This window comes from Haliaeetus leucocephalus, unplaced genomic scaffold, assembly GCF_000737465.1.
Source record: "Haliaeetus leucocephalus isolate CR32 unplaced genomic scaffold, Haliaeetus_leucocephalus-4.0 Scaffold605, whole genome shotgun sequence".
NCBI classification, from domain to species: domain Eukaryota; kingdom Metazoa; phylum Chordata; class Aves; order Accipitriformes; family Accipitridae; genus Haliaeetus; species Haliaeetus leucocephalus.
Window position 1 is genome coordinate 3,544,156 of NW_010973041.1, and position 17,072 is coordinate 3,561,227.

The 17,072-nt window shown below is 36.2% G+C and overlaps 1 protein-coding gene across 1 annotated transcript in view; it reads right to left on the bottom strand.

Annotated features, from left to right (window-relative positions):
* IFT74 (intraflagellar transport 74) overlaps positions 1 to 17,072 on the bottom strand; it is a 40,567-nt gene that overhangs the window by 12,355 nt on the left and 11,140 nt on the right. The window contains exons 8-13 of the mRNA XM_010578128.1: positions 11,077 to 11,215; positions 9,987 to 10,049; positions 8,885 to 9,028; positions 8,195 to 8,235; positions 6,904 to 6,983; positions 3,157 to 3,210 (exon numbers count right to left, since the gene is read on the bottom strand). Coding sequence (XP_010576430.1) covers positions 3,157 to 3,210; positions 6,904 to 6,983; positions 8,195 to 8,235; positions 8,885 to 9,028; positions 9,987 to 10,049; positions 11,077 to 11,215 — 521 coding nt within the window. The remainder of the gene's footprint in view (positions 1 to 3,156; positions 3,211 to 6,903; positions 6,984 to 8,194; positions 8,236 to 8,884; positions 9,029 to 9,986; positions 10,050 to 11,076; positions 11,216 to 17,072) is intronic.

Sequence of the window (17,072 nt, forward strand, 5' to 3'; positions counted from 1 at the left end):
AAGATATCACAATTATATTTTAAAAGGAGGAGCAACAACAACAACTCCAAAAAGAGCTCTTTCCTCAAAGGGCACTCACTGGGTATTTCATACCATCTGTTGCTGTGAAATACAGACAGGAATTTTCTACACTAAGAAAATATCTGAGCACAACAGAACTAACAGAAAGGCAGTAAGGAAAGTAATAGTATTGAAATTCTCATGTAATGTTTTGTGTTTAAAACATTTGCACTGTTCTTTCCTTTTGTGTTTAAAAAACTACGTGGGTAATTTTTACAAAAAGAATTACTCAGATAACCTAACACAAAACTTTCAATCACATTAACTGTTTAATGCTCTAGTGGTAAGTAAAAGCTTCATTAAAATCTGTCTCTTGTGAGCGTCTGAGCCACTTCTTTTCAACATAACAGATGATGCCATGGACTTTGATGCATCTTAGCCAGAGGTCTTAAACCAGTTGATTGCAGTATCTTGATAAACCTATTTATTTGCTTCCAAGAAAGCTGTAGGCAATGAGGATATTGAATCTTCCAAAGCATATATGTAGGGAAGGCAGAGGAGTGAAATGAAAGCCCCTTCATGAAAGAAAAGCATTCTCACACATTCATAAATATGCAATGAGAACAAAACTAAAGTGCTTTACAACCACATATACATAATTTTATAAAACTGAGCCCAATACAGTGGAATTAGGACCTAAGAATTGTACCTATATGATTTTACTAGCATTCTTCCCCTTTGGCATTCCATACCTTTTTAGGTGGTTTTTTTTCCAAACCTTCTTTAAATTTATTTAGAAACATTAAGCAAGATCTGTATTTATATCTCATTTCATTGTCTTTCTGCAAGCAACTCCCCTTTTCATCACATCTGTCTGACTGACCTTGTTCCATGTGAGTGCTATGTGTTTCACGGATTCATAAAAAATTGAAAGGAAGAGGCTGCAAGAGGTCATCTAATTAATTCACTTGCTCCAGGACAAAAACAACTGTATGTCAGCAATTCAGATGTTTGCCTATACTCTTCTTACACTCAGCTCATGACAGATACTCTACAATCCTCCTGAACAATCTATTCCAATGCTCGGTGAGTATTAAGATTAGGAAGTTTTTTCTAATATCCAGCCTGAAATCTTTCTGCAACTATTGGTGTATTACACCTTTTCTATCCTCCATGTTCATACAGAAATATAGATAATTCACTTACTATTTGAAACAGCCTTTCTACACATTTGGCAACTGTTATACGTTCTCTAAAATAAAAGACTTGTGCTTTAATATTTCCTTGTGGGTTATACTTTCCACATCCCTCACCAGTGTCTCTTCAGGACTGCCAACCTCTCTCTTTAAGCGCAGAACTAGAGACAATACTCCAACTGAAGCCTTCCTCAATGCTCAGAGAAGAAGATTACTTCATGTGTCTGGCAAATCACACTCCTATATATATACCTACTGCTGTGGTATTTTCTCTTCGACATTAGTGTGATACCGCTGAGCCATATTCACTTTGTTTTTCACTGTAACTCTGATCCATACCACAGAGCTGTGCATAATGAACTGCTCCCTGTTCTGCATTTTTGCTGTTGATTGGTCTGCCCAACTGTATAAACTTAGACTTAATCCTTTTTGAACTTTTCACACTTCATTTATAATCTGCTGTACGTATTTTAAATTCTGACACTGTCCTCCAACATGATTTCAGCTTTTCCAATGTAGCATTTTCTGTGAACTATGTATTTACTCTCTCTCCTGTCATCCAACTGATTCATAAAAATATTGGCTAACCTGAACACCCAACACACTGCAAAACTCTACTCAATACATCCTTTCATCTTGGCAATGAATCTGTCATAATTAATAATTTTTTAATCAAATGCACAGTATAGGTTAATAATGGACAATATTTCCCTAGCTTGCTTCTAAGAACACCATGAGACAGCAGCAGCAGATGTACTGACGTCAAAGTACACTTTATCTGCTGCTCCTCCCTTATTCTGCAATATTTTTCTGTCCAAGAAGGTAATTATTTTTTTGTTCTTGACAAATCAATACTAGTGTTATTCATATTCCTGTTTCTATAATGTTTACAATTTGTTTGCTTGCTTATTTTTCCTATAATCTTTCTGGAAATTGATACTAAGCTGAGTGGTCTGTACTTTCCTGGCTTGTATTCTTCAAGACATGTACCATACTTCCTCTTTTCCCATTTTTAGGACACTTGAATGTTCCCCCAAATCTCTCAGTTAATCTCAAACAGCTCTGGAACTGCATCAATATCCTCTGATGAAGCGCAGAAGCAGAACCCAAAAAGTCAGAAGGATCATGAGGCCCTGCTTTCACGGTCTGTATTCATACTGAACAACAAGATCAAGCAAGCTTTTGCCATTCTGCTTCTCAGGAAATCAGGTAATTTCAAAACACAAAAATTCTCTAAGTACTTTCTTAACTATCTTTCCTCATTGTCAGCTGAGACCTCTCTTTCAGTATCATGCTAGCCATAAGTTATACTGAACATTTTTACAGAACACTGTTACAAAAACGTATTATATACTTTGGCCTTCATGGCATATTTATTGATCATTTTCCCCTTTGGCTGAGTAACAGACCAACTCTTTTTGTAAGCTTCCTACTACAGTATATTAGCAATAGCGTATATTTTAAAAACAGTTCCATTTTCATCCTCTGTTAGTTGCTGTCGAGGTCTCTACAACATTGGAACCTTTTAAAATGGAAGAAAGCTTTAGTAGCATTCATCTTGAACAAACACATATGAGAAGCTTTAATTTTAAAGAACTACGTGATGTCTATGCTTGTCCACTTTGAAGTTCTGCTTTTAATCAACCTGAACAGCTGGTTTTATATATCTTTTATTTAAATTCATTTTAAAATTAATTTCAGCCTTGCTTTGATAAAATAAAGTTGTGTTCCTAAGACCTTTAAGGTTTGATGAAAAACCTTGAAAGATGCTCCAAATATTTGTGACTGTCCTATAAGTCCTAAGATATCAATTATCCTGTCCTGAGGTAGATCACAGAAACTTTATGCAAAGATCAGGACATCATTTATTTTCAGCTCTAAATTAACTGAGTGTTAACAATACAAGAAAAGCTGTATTTTAGTAGAAATAGGCCTAATTAAAGTTTATTAGACAACTTACTGTCCATGCTTTCTTCCCGCTTCTTCAGCTCCTTGTATTTCCAATTTTCCTCTCCTGCAAGAGATGTAACATTGATTTAACTTTATATTATTTCAGTCCTGGATTCCTTTAGGTAGGCAAGATGTCAGTTTTAAAAATAAAAACTCCAGGACCCATCTCATCTCATTTAATATAGTCACTTCAACTGACTATGTCATACACGCTTTGATATTAAAAAAAAAGACAATTAGCTTAATAAATCAGCCTCAATGCAATTTTTAGAACCTTTAAGAGGTTAGAATTTTTGATAAATAAGAGTGCGATAAATACTTCATTTGAACAAAGGAAGTCAGATGAAGTCAGGTGAATTTCAGTAATAGAGAACAAATGCTTTTGTGTATTTGGGCACCACGGTTAGTTAAAACTTTCAGCAGCTCTGTTTAACCATTACCATTTCAATGGTACTTGCACGTGTAAGAATGGACTTTCATACGGATACGAAGCTTGTAAGCAACAATGTGACAATCTCAGGGAAATAAAAAGGAAAAGTGTACAAGCGATGGTATAGGAAATTAAAATGCACAGAAAGCTTTTTACAATTAAGTTTTAAAGAACATTTCCATACACTTTCTTTACAGTGGTATTAGGAGTAATGAATAACATACAATACATAATTTACTCCACCTTTAAATCCAACTACTGACTATAAATAGCTCAATTAAAATGTACTAGTACAGTGGGAGACCTGATATATTTGTCACAAGAAGATGAGACAGTTCAGCTCCTAAGAATAATTTTAAGTTTCAAACATCTACATTTTTAGTTGCTTGAGTCTTCATCATTGATTAATTTTCAGCATAATCTTGTAACTTTAAAGAATACAAAGAAAAAGAATGAAATAGATATAGATATAACTAAGCAAGCAAATTTCTCCAGGTCTTTTTACTTGTACACCCCCATGCTTTCTTTTTTATCTAGTATATCCAGACAGTAAGAACACCCATGGGGCCCTAAGGGACTGTGATTCTGCTTCAGCTTCCTTGCAGCTGTGGTTTTGTTCCTTGCTGGACTCTTTCATTTTGCAAGGCAAGTCTTCAATCCTTAATAACTCAGTCTGTTCTACTCTTAAAATCTCTTAGTTACAGTGAGCCATGAAAGAGAGAGCTACATGATCTGCCAAGTGTTTAGAGAAAAAAAAATATTTGAAATAAAGACCACAACCTTTAAAATGTCTTTACAGACTTTTTTTTTAAAAATATGGTACTATTAAATCTGTATCTTAGACTTTAATGCAATTTATGAAGTGTTAAGTCTATTCCATTAGGAGTTAATGTTGATTTTGACTAATCTGTTAAAGGTAACTGCTAATAGATGGAACATATAATAAGTGTGTAAACTTTTTACTGATTTAGATTTTCTTAAGTGAAAACTAAAACCAGTTATTTCTATTTATGGTCGGTTTATTTTGCTCAAAAATAGTCCTGAAATATTTATCCTTAAACATTCAAAAAATACTTAGTTGTCATTTTTCTTTTAGTGGCTATTCTACCTTAAATTTAACTAAAAAACTTTAGGAGCTGAAGTTTTGGGAATGCTTTGTAATAAACAGTTTAAATACTGAGCCAGAAGTAAGCTGACTAGGGAAGGATTGAGGACAGGATTCTCAAGGACACACCAAGATACTGATTTAGAGCAGAAGTATGAATGCCCCTCTGGGATTTTCTCTCCATTCACTTAAGAGAGTGTTGGGAGTGTAGATTTCTGTGTCTTAAAGCCACTCCTTATGAATAGCTTCTTTATTCCCTCTATGTTATACCAACAGGTGTAACTCCCTCTATATTATGCTACAAGGTAACTTTATTCTGAATATCCCGAGTGATCTTGATATGTTGACAGAGAGTTTGTGCTTTCTCCTACACATGCTTTAAACCCTCTTCTTCAAGAGAGGTCTTTTTCTAAAACAGTGAAAGATATACAGTCCAGCAATGAATGATTGTGTCTGTAAACCTAACTAAAAAATTGTCCTTGTTTCAGCTGGGATAGAATTAATTGTCTTCCTAGTAGCTGGTATAGTGTTATGTTTTGGATTCAGTATGGGAATAATGTTGATAACACATTGATGTTTTCAGTTGTTGCTAAGTAATGTTTATATGCAGTCAAGGATTTTTCAGCTTCTGATGCCCAGCCAGCAAGAAGGCTGGAGGGACACAAGAATTTGGGAGGGGACACAGCCAGGGCAGCTGACCCAAACTGGCCAAAGGGGTATTCCCTCATCATGCCCAGTATATAAACTGGGCAGAGTTGGCTGGGAGGGGAATCACTGCTCAGGGACTAACTGGGCATCGGTCAGCGAGTGGTGAGCAATTGCATTGTGTATCACTTGTTTTGTATATTCCAATCCTTTTATTATTATTATTATTGTAATTTTATTACTGTTATTATTATCATTATTAGTTTCATCCTTTGTGTTCTATTAAACTGTTCTTATCTCAACCCATGAGTTTCACCTTTTTTTCCCAGACTTTCTCTCCCACTGGTTGGGGGGGAAGTGAGCAAGCGACTGTGTGGTGCTTAGTTGCTGGCTGAGGTTAAACCACGACAAAAATATGAAAAGCAACTCACTTCTTACCTTCTGTATTTCTCCAAAGATACAAAAAAAAAAGAGTTGCAAGCCAAACAAAAAGGAGAAATTAAAGCAGAATAGTTAAGTTGGCAATGATGTTATCTGGAAACAAGAAAGCTAAGAAAACAGTCTTAACAAATTATTTGCACAAAAATAATGAGATATCTGAAGAACTATGAAATATTTTGTAATGCAAAAGATGAGAAACAGCTGTATCAAAAATTTAATTAGGGCCAATTTTAGAAATACTTGTTCACCTTGAAGAAATTTACAGTTAAATTTTACACTGATCACCTGAGAAAAGGTATAAACTAAAAAGGACACAAACACATTAATTTATCAGTCCTACAGAATTTAAATAACTTGTTACAAAATTTTCCAGAATGTACACACATATTTATGTAACTCCTATCTAAACAAGATTCCTTATAATCAGAAGAAGGTTTTCTGTGGGATGAATTTCCATTTTAAGGATGATCTTCCACAGCTGTTGAGGGCCTATGCTCAGACTAAATTACTTCTTCTAGAACCATATTTCCAGTGCTAGGACAAATCCTAACCTAACCTAGCCTAATGTACTAGAGCAGGTGTTTGCTGGAGGCAAGCTTCTAAGCTAATGCCATTTCTAGGCAGCTCCCAAACTCTTCTTGCAAAGATCAACCCAAGAAGTTTCAAAGACAGATAAAAATGGTACTGAATTCTGTCTGCTTTAGACATTATTATTAAACATTCTCAATTCCACAATCACTGACAGTGTATCAGATCATGTAAAAGGTAAAATAAATAAAAGCTTTTCTGAAGCTGAATTGGTTCTGCTATGCTGCCAGTAAGAGAAACTTCTATTCCTCAAGTAGTCCTAAAAATAAAATTGGGACAGAAAACCAGACAGTTGTACTATTATTTTATCTGGTAGTTTTACTACTCAGTATGAACTTGATGAACATGCCACTAAAGGTAGGTACTCCCCATTTCTCACATCTGAAAAGAGAAGCCTGTACCCCTAGACACAAAGCCTTCTTCTGATGGTGAATAACGGACATTTGCATAAGCCTAAAGGTTTCAAGCAACTAATGTCCATAACCATATGTGTTGTAATACGAACAGATACAGCTCTGCATAGTCTGCTACAACTCTAGTCATATTACCTTGATGATTCTCCAGATCCATATCAAGTCGTTGAATGATCTTTTTAAAATGGTTTGTTTTTTCTCTTACTTCTGTCAGCCTGACAAATAGATAATGAAATCCAAGGTTAAAAATGTATTGTAAAATACTTATTTTTTTTACACAAAAATGGAGAGAAAAATCAAGAATAAAAATAGCAAACCCAAATTTATCAAAACCAAAAGAATATCAGGAGGATTGCTTTTATTATAAAAGGTATATGTAAAGCACCTGCCACTTTAGTCCCTATATCTATGAAATATAAGTACTGGTGCTCTTTTTTATTAAAAACATTTTTTGTTGAGTCATCAGTAGCTCTTAACTTACTCAACTGGTCCCTCTGCTGGTTGCTATACAGCTTGCAAAGGTGCAACATAATCGGTAAACTGCAACAAGGAACTGTATTCCTTAAAAATTACCTATGTGTTCACTAAAAGCCATTAAGAAATTGCCAAGTAAAGCACTGTATTACATAATCAATCAAAGTGGGAAAGGAAATTACCTTCAAAACATTTCTATGTAAATTCTCAAACATAATTCTCCTTTATTGTTTCTTTCAAAAAATTCTGTTAAGCAACTTATTATCCAATCAAAGGTGTCAATATATTAAAAATTAACCAATGATTACAGTTGGCAATACTGCTTAAAAGAATTTAAAATTGTTTCTAGGAGATCTCAGGAATTATCTCAATTTTTCTGTAAAGACAGAGAAGTCAAAGGGCTCAAAATCACAAAAATATTATCTCCCCACCTCAATACATTACTATTTATTAGAACATTTACCAGAGTTTCTGGCAAATCTTCAGAAAGGTCCAGTACGCAAGAATGAAGAAGCAATACCCTGTTAGTCTTTAGAATTGAGCTATCTGTAAGAACTTTGTAACTCTCAGGTTTTAAGAACACCTAACAAATTCTTCAAATGTGAATGCAGCATAAGGTAGGCTAAACTCCATACATGTCCCAGATAAGTAGCTCTTATAGATGTCTTCTTCAGCCTTAGAGAAGTTTATGTCAGTGCTATTAACAATTTATATTCTCAAGCCATGTTCATAAGGATAGGAAGTACCTTATTACACAGAGCTAAATGCCCTATCACTATAAAAATTGTTTAGCTGAAACAGAAGGATATATTCTGTTCTCTGTGGAAGGTAAACCCAAGCAGAGGCTCAAAAACGTGGTGATGTTCTAGAAGTCCATAGAAATGTGTGATGGAATTCACTGTCTTTAGGGTCTAAATGCAACATGTAGCAACAGTATAATGGGATTACTCACTGTCTTTCCATGCTTGCTATTTCTTGACTATCATCCTTAACCTATAAAAAAGTATAACAACTTTAACATATGAAATAAAATCTACAAATGAGAAAAGGAAAATCAAAAAAGATTTCTTAATTTGGTATACAGGGAATAGAAACTCAGCATATGAAATCACAAACTTGCTGTCACATTGTCAAACAACAGCTCTTCATTGAAAAGAAGTGGTATGACTTGCATTATGTCTTCCAAATATTCTCCTGCCTTCTCAATACATGTTTAAAAATCAGACACACTTATCAGTGTTGTTCAGTCCAATAATCATAGAGTATATATGGATAACTACATAACACAGCCTACATAGAGCCTTGTAAACTAAATTGTCCCTGGATCTGCTCAGTACCCCACAAAGATACTGTCTGGAGTTAGGTTACAGAACTGTTCAATATGATCAGTTTTCCCATAACAACATGGCTGATGTACTAGAACAAGTCAACCAGCTGAAAAGTTGATTGTGCCAATTTTGTTTTGCCTGAACCTGAAACATCCCATTCAGCCAATGCAATAATTGTTCTTAATTTCAGACTATTTGTGCTGCTTAAAGAGCAAATAAAGGCAAGATTCAAACCCAAATCTTCTCAAATATTATCTTCCCTTAAAATACTGACTGAAAGAATCTTTCACATGATTAACATTTTAGGTTCTTGCCTGCTTTAGTAATCTCTCTCTTTCCTCCTGTGGAGACTCCATGTTCTTATCCTCAGCAATCATTTGATTTCGACGTTCCTCGAGGTCATGGAGCTTTCCATACAGCTGCGCAGCCTCCTGTTTCACCTGGGAGTGTGCTATTTCCTGTTGGGAAAAGTAAACACCTACTAGCTATTTTCAGCTGGCAAGAGAGCATTGCAGAAATTATGCTTTAGTTAAGCAACACTTATCTATACATTGAAAGTGAAGCTTATTTGTTACAAACAGTGCAGAGACAGTATAAGCAATAAACTTTATAATCCATATTCTCAATATTGCATTTTCTGGAATGGAATTTCCCAGTCAGCTATTTCTTGATTTATGTGTTCATCCTCAGGCCAATTTTCTGAGTAGATTTACTCTTTCATCATTTCTAGGGGATCACAAACCATATACAGTATTCAAAAGGACTGGAAAAATGTCAGTAGTATTGAAAATTATACTTTCTCAATATATATATGACTGTATGTTTCAGCTCATAAATCCTTTTATCCATGAAAGACCCAATATAAAAAAAATTCTCCTCAATCTACCAATATGACAGTGTATTAGAAGTGTGTGTTTATGTATGTATGTGGGATAAAAAATATCTTAGTAGGTATCACTTTGAGCTTCAAATGCCAGTTGCTTCTGAAATGGAATAGGGAACCAGAAAATCATTCTCACACATCCTGAAAGTGGAAAACATATTGAAAAATTAGGTCTCACAAATCCTTGAGAAAGATGTGAATGGTAATTTCACATTTATCTTCAGAGAGTAATTCCAAATCAATCTAATGTCACACAAAACATCTGAACCCACATGAATAACTGAAGCTAGAAAACCTTACTATTGCTATCAAAATTTTGTACTTGGCATCTAGCAGAAATATTTTTTACCCAAAACTTGTAAGAAATTATTGGTGGAAAATAGAGAGGCAGCTTTGCCTTCCCATTCTAGGGCATGATCCTACAGGTATCTGAAAATTTAAGGAGAAAGATTATAGGTATTTTTCTACTGTATTACTTTTTACACTAGAGCTCAATGAAGATCAGTACAGAGATCACTTATTGTCATACATACAGCTCTTAGAGCCTCTTCCTTTACATTTAGTGCATCCAATTCTTGCTGTTGAACAACCAATTCCTAAAGAGGAAAAAAATGCAAAATTCAGATAAAAATTACTACTTGGTGAGATTATTTTTTTGTTCTGCAACTTAGTATTTATAAAATGCTATAAAACATCTCATTGCTGCTCTTAAAAATTTAAAAGACAAGACCGTGTCCAGCTTCTCCAAGTAACTCAGATGCAATACCTACTTACTTTCAGCATCCAACTTTTCCAATAAACTCTTATCATTGTTATTTGCAGTTGGGCTATAACAAAAATATGTTTGCCCTTTTTCCACTATTTTCCTTAAAATCAGTACTGAGGGTGGAATCTATCATTTCTACTTCAGAAGTTTAAAGTCAGATTTTAAAATCTGAACTAGCCACCACAGTTTCTTCATAGTCCAGAAAGAGACAGGTAGGCCCTGACTACTGATTCAGCTCATCCTAAAACAGCTGGGAAGCACCGGCCTCCAAAGAGGCCTATATCTCTGGACATACTATACAGAGAAACTTTCTAAGACTGTATGCTGGAAGCTACATGATCCCAGAGAACCTAGAAATCTCACTGCTTTTCTTAACATTAGAATTAGTGAAGCCACAAAAATTTTACAAAGCGTGGTTAGGTTTTTCTGATACATTCAGACATACAACAAGAGCAACAAGAAACCCCAGCCAGATTCGCTTTTGTGCACAGGAAGAAAACTTTCTACTCAAGTGAACTACAAAAATTGCTGGGTTTTTTTTCGCTTTTGCTTGCTTTTCACACATGATGAAACATCTAAGCACTACAGTAGCTTTTAAATCTGCACGCCAGTCCCCAAATTTAAAAGGAAAATTATGAACATCATTTGTTCTTAAAATAAGAAATACAAAAAGAGAGAGTATTTGGGTTTAGTCAATTGCTCTATTTATTTTTCATGCACTTCCACAAGTGATTGATACCAGCAAGCTTTTTGATTGTACTGCTCTGTTCTCAAGCTCTTTAATACTTAAATTGTATCTGGAACCAATGGAGCCAGATTGAGAAACATTTTAGGTAGGTACAATGAAACAAACCAACCTGGGAGAGTTTTTCATTTGCAGTCTTCATCTCCATATATTTAGCTTGATTTTCCTGTGACATGTCTTTTATTATGTCATCTGCTACAACCTTTTCATGTTCAATATCTTCTTCTACAGCTTGAATTAACTTTTCTGTGCTGTAAAAATAGAACATTTTTGTAGCTTCTACTAGTTGATTGTTTATTTTAAGCACCCATTTCAAACTCTAGTATTCCTTCAGCCTCACTGAAATGATCCTTTAACACAAAAACTGCACAGACTCTAAAAAAAGGAGTTACCTACTTGTATCTAAGCTTCTTGGAGTTGGATTAGCTACATAAACATTCATACCATGGAATGCAGATGAAAGGTTCTTTGCCCTCCCAGTACCCACATCATACTTTCCAACACTCCAACCCTGTCTACCTGCATAGTCCCCAACACTGGCAATTGCAGAGTACTCCCTCTCAGTTGCTCTCAATCAGTAAATTCATGGAGTAAGAACAGGCGGTTTGAAATAAAGAAGCTGGTATGTGATTTGTGAATGCATAGGAAGAATACATATTATATGGATACCAGGACTTGATGGCACTGGATAATGATGATAAGATGACCTTCCTTTAGCAATGAATTGATCGATTCCTTAAGAATGGAGAGTGGCTTCAGAGTCTTGGGCAGTGTGGAGCTTCTTCACCATGCAAGACCTAAGAAATTAGCCATTCCTGATGTTCTTGATTCATTACTTTAATCTTGTTAGGAAATCAATGGGATGCAACCATAAAAACTTCTCTACCACTGCAGCTACAGCGAGCTACAAGCAAATGTATTAGCAGATTCAAGGAAGGCATAAAGAGTGGTTCTCACTGTTTCATGTAGTATCTAGTAATTTCCATGAAATTGCTGAATCCTAGAGAGTCAATCTGAAAACATAGCTAAAGGAAATCAACAAAAACTCCTGAGACCATGAGGAGTATACCTTCCTTCCCTTCACAGTTCATGAAAGATATTTTAAACTGTTTGCGTGTTTCCAGAGTGACTTCTGCTATTAAGAATGACAAAATCAGCTGGATACCTTCCTTCAGGATTTATTTTTCTTCTATTTTTCAATAACTCTTCCTGAGCTGCAAGAGGCCAAAAATTTTAAATTGTGTAACTGACACTATCAGTTTAATGATTGCAGCCAAGAGTGCCCTCAGGCTTGAAAGATGATGCAAAATAGTGGAACTGCCCAAGGATAATCTCAGGGTAAGGGAATAATGAAAATTTCATAGAAACAGAGTAGATCTGAGGGTGGAATGGACTTTTGAAGGTCATCTAGTCCAGCCGCACTCTCAAAACACGGTCACCTACAGCAGGTTGTCAGTGTCTTGTTCAGGCAGGCTTTGAGTATCTTCAAGGATGGAGACCCCACAACCTGTCTGGGGAATGTTTCGATGTTTGGCCACTCTTGCAGTAAAAAGAGTTTTCTTTTACATGTAAATGGAATTTCCTGTTCTCCAATTTGTGGCCACTGTCTCTTGTTCTGCCCTTGGGCATCACTGAGAAGAGAGCACCTCCATTTTCTTTACTCCTGCCCATCAGGTATTTACTTTGATAAGATACCCACTAAGCCTTCTCTCCTAGACATGAAACAATTCCAGGTCCCTCAGCCTTTCCTCATAGTTTTCACCACTTCCAAGGACTTCTCAAAAGAAATTCAAAAGTGTAACCAGTCTTCCAACTGGCTTTGTCCTAGTTTCCGCTGGGATAGGGTTAATTTTCTTTCTAGTAGCTGGTATAATGTTATGTCTTGGATACAGTATGAGAACAGTGTTGATAACACATTGATGTTTTCAGTTGTTTCTAAGTAGCATTTATACTAAGTCAAGGATTTTTCAGCTTCTGATGCCCAGCCAGCAAGAAGGCTGGAGGGGCACAAGAATTTAGGAGGGGACACAGCCAGGGCAGCTGACCCAAACTGGCCAAAGGGGTATTCCATACCATGTCATGTCACGTCTAGTATATAAACTGGGCAGAGTTGGGCAGGGAGGGAGCGCTGCTCAGGGACTAACTGGGCATCGGTCAGCGAGTGGTGAGCAATTGCATTGTGTATCACTTGTTTTGTATATTCCAATCCGTTTATTATTATTGTCATTTTATTACTGTTTTATTATTATAATTATTAGTTTCTTCCTTTCTGTTCTATTAAACTGTTCATATCTCAACCCACGAGTTTTATTTTTTTTTCTCTGAGTCTCTCCCCCATCCCACTGGGTGTGGGGTGAGTGAGCAGCTGTGTGGTGCTTAATTGCTGGCTGGGGTTAAACCATAACAGGCTTCAAGAAAGATCTATAATCTCCAGGAATCTGAGGATGTTAAGCAGAAATTCTGTCAGGTTAGCAACCCATGCTGCAAAGATGCTTTGGAGCCCGATGATGAAGAAACAGATCAAAGTGATGATCTCCCATTTTCTGTGGCAAATTTGGAGTGCCCAAGAAATATTGGACGGCTGTAACATGACATTAAATGGAACAACCTCTTGAGAGTAAAAATGGTTTGTTCGGACCCAGACCAAAGAATGAGGCCCTCTCTTTAAGTACACCAGTTTATGAATAGATAATTATGTTACACTTGGTAGTGGAAAGGACTAATTTTTTAAGTGAAGCATGTTCTTCTTAAGCTATGAGAGCAGTTTGATTCAAGACCCTCTGGAAGGCATGGAACTGGGAGCTCGCAGGAAGCTTTCATGTTACTTCTTTATTGGAGGCTCCTCATCTCTCAGTCTGGGCCTATGAAAGCTCAAATTAAGCCCAACTGAAGACATCACAGAATTAAAACGAAGAAATTGCAATGAAGAATTCAAGAAAATGTTAAGGTTGCTGATTTCCAGAATAAATCTTCACGCTAGATGTAATTCACCTGGAGAGACTGTCAGTACTGATCATAGGGAGCTTGTCTTTAAGTACAAACAGGATGCATTTTTCTGGAGATCACTGGGGCATTTAGGGAGGGAGAGAAGAATACCCCTTGCTACATTTCTTCTGTGTTCCAAAACACAATGTGGAAGCAGCTGCCACTGTTGAGGGCAGTGGTGTCTCCAAGCTCTACCAAATTTTTCTCATCTATGCCCGAGACTCCAAGTATGCATGGCAGAGTAAGGACAGAAAGCCTATTTTTCCAGCCCCACCAATGTAAAGTGTGTGTGGATACATTATAGAGTACCCTCTTTACCTGAGGCAAGTCTCTTTTTCTTATGTGATATGGACTCCTGGCTAAATAAATATTTCAAGGTGATCCAGTTATGTCCTTGAGACTAAAAATGTCTGACTTCACCATCATGCATCTTCTGTGGTAGAAGCATTTTGACAGAAGGTTAAAACTCAGTGATTTTCTAAGGGACAATAAAAATATCAGCAATGGCTGTCACAGAGGACAATTCATTACTACAAGTAATTTGAAGGCTATTGATGAAGCTGAATCAGGGATGAGGCTTGGAAAAGTTGCAGAACGTTCTAAGATACTAAGCAAAAAGTCAAAGTGGCAATAACATCAAAGAGGATAGTGAAGTAAAATGGTTTCTACAGCTACATATTTGAGAGGATTGGAGAATGAGAGGAGTCTGAACTGTTTTGTAGTTTGATGCTGTGCATTGGATAGAATGAGCATCAATGCAAGAAAAAATTTATTGGATGTAGTGTTTGTGTATCAATATTATCCCTTTTTCAACACGCATATAGACATGCTCTCAAACCAGAGCAAGTATAATTTGTTTTTAGAATTTCTTCCTGAAATATAGCCCATATAACAGATATGTTTAAATGCTTGTAATTCTTTGCAAACAATGAGTTTTATGTATCACACTCCACAGCTCCTCTGATAATGATGTTTCCAAAACACAAGAATTAACACAGATTTAACTGAGATCTTTACTTCAGTATGCAAATACCTTGAAATCTTCTTCATTTGATGACTGATCACATAAAAAATGCAAGTCTTTTTCTGTCTCCAGCATTTCTTTAACTGATTATAACTCAACTTGCTTGTAATTCCCTGTGGCATTTTAACTCAGTGCTTCCTATATGATCTGGAACTTGATACTTGAGCATACTACTATTAGACTTCCCTATTGGCTGCAGATCCAATTAAATCCAAGATGATTATAAGAAGTTGCTCAACTTAGTCAATCTTTTGCTAAGGATTTTCTAGTTTGTTTTTTTCTTTTTTTTTTTTTTTTACACTGGCTGCTTATTCATCAGGTACAAAGGTTGAACAAAACCAAAGTGCTGTTGCACCATATTATTTCTTGTCAGTGCATTGAAAAATCTGCATGTGTACATATGCTGCCTCTAGGAAGCAACAGAAAGGTAAGACACTTGGCACACCTTTTTCAAAAAGTAGGCAAAGATTTATTAGTATAACTTTGTTGCTAGACTGGAAACAAATACACCTTGAGATACATTAAAAGTTCAGGAATTACTATGTACCTTGGACATGCCAAGTTGTTAAGTAAATTGTAGTTCAGTAGAAAGACAGGAAACAGTCTGTTTCTTTTCTCTGAAAACGAGACTACCTGATTATATAAACTCCACTACCTCCCCAAATCTGCCTTTTTGTTTACAAATTTAAGAAAAACAATAGGAATTACATTACTATTAAATGATAAAATCTTTAGAAGTTTTCCAAGGGAAACGTTTTAAGAAAATGCTTCTAATTACAAGGAAATGTCAAGGTATTACCAATGTTTTCAGTTTTTGGGCCCCTCACTACAGGAAAGACATTGAGGTGCTGGAGCGTGTCCAGAGGAGGGCAACCAAGTTGGTGAGGGGCCTGGAGCACAAGTCTTATGAGGAGCGGCTGAGGGAGCTGGGGCTGTTTAGTTTAGAGAAAAGGAGGCTGAGGGGAGACCTCATCACTCTCTACAGCTACCTGAAAGGAGGTTGTAGTGAGGTGGGTGCTGGTCTCTTCTGTCAGGTGGCGGGTGATAGGAAGAGAGGAAATGGCCTCAAGTTGTGGCAAGGGAGATTTAGGTTGGATATTAGGAAAAATTTCTTTACTGAGAGGGTTGTCAGGCATTGGAACAGACTGCCCAGGGAAGTGGTTGAGTCACCATCCCTGGAGGTATCCAAAAACCGCGTAGACAGGGTACTCCAGAACATGGTTTAGTGGGCATGGATGATGGTTGGACTTGATGATCTTGAAGGTCTTTTGCAACCTAAATGATTCTATGACTCTATGATTCTATGTTTTGCCAGGCTCAGTTTCTTCCAAAGCAATTACTTTAAACACCAATTCTTAAAGTCTGGTTCTAGTAAAAAGCTAAACTGCAATTTAAATTACAGATGCTTTCCTGTTGTTCTACTGACGAGACAGGTGCCCACACACACAATGCCAGGAATCAAATTTGTAAGAAACCCCCTAATTTTTCAGTAGAACCTAAAGTAAAAAAATAGGAACTATGTTTTTGACTTAGACATATGTAGAATGAATTTTTAGACAGGAAAACGATTTTTCAAGTTAATGGCATTCCCTTCATTCAGACATCTTAACTTTTTGCTTGAAGTTCTGAAAAACTTTAAAATTAACTTTCATTTTCAACTTGATTGTTACTAACTTACAGACTAACTTTAAATAATATTTTAATACATTTTCCCCACTCTATTAAAGACAGTATTTTTCTTGAAACTTGCAAACTTCAGTAATACTATTAATCTGTATTTCTTGATTACCTGGTTAAGGCCTGCTCTGTTTCTGAACATCCTGGAAGCACTATCTTTAGGGTCCAAGCATGCCACAAGATACAACTGTTAACATAGCCTATATTGGGAGTTCTCAAACTGCATCAAGTTTTCCACTAGCAATATACAAATTGGCTCCAAAAAGTATGCAGGCCACCAGTACTATCACTGACAAGAACAATACCTAATACAGAACACAGTGGCTGCTGCTGCTAGTACCCCTTGTCCCCGCCACAGATAATGTCTAACAAAAAGGTTTATGAACTCTTTTTGTACTTAATGTAGATTTCCAACAGCAGTA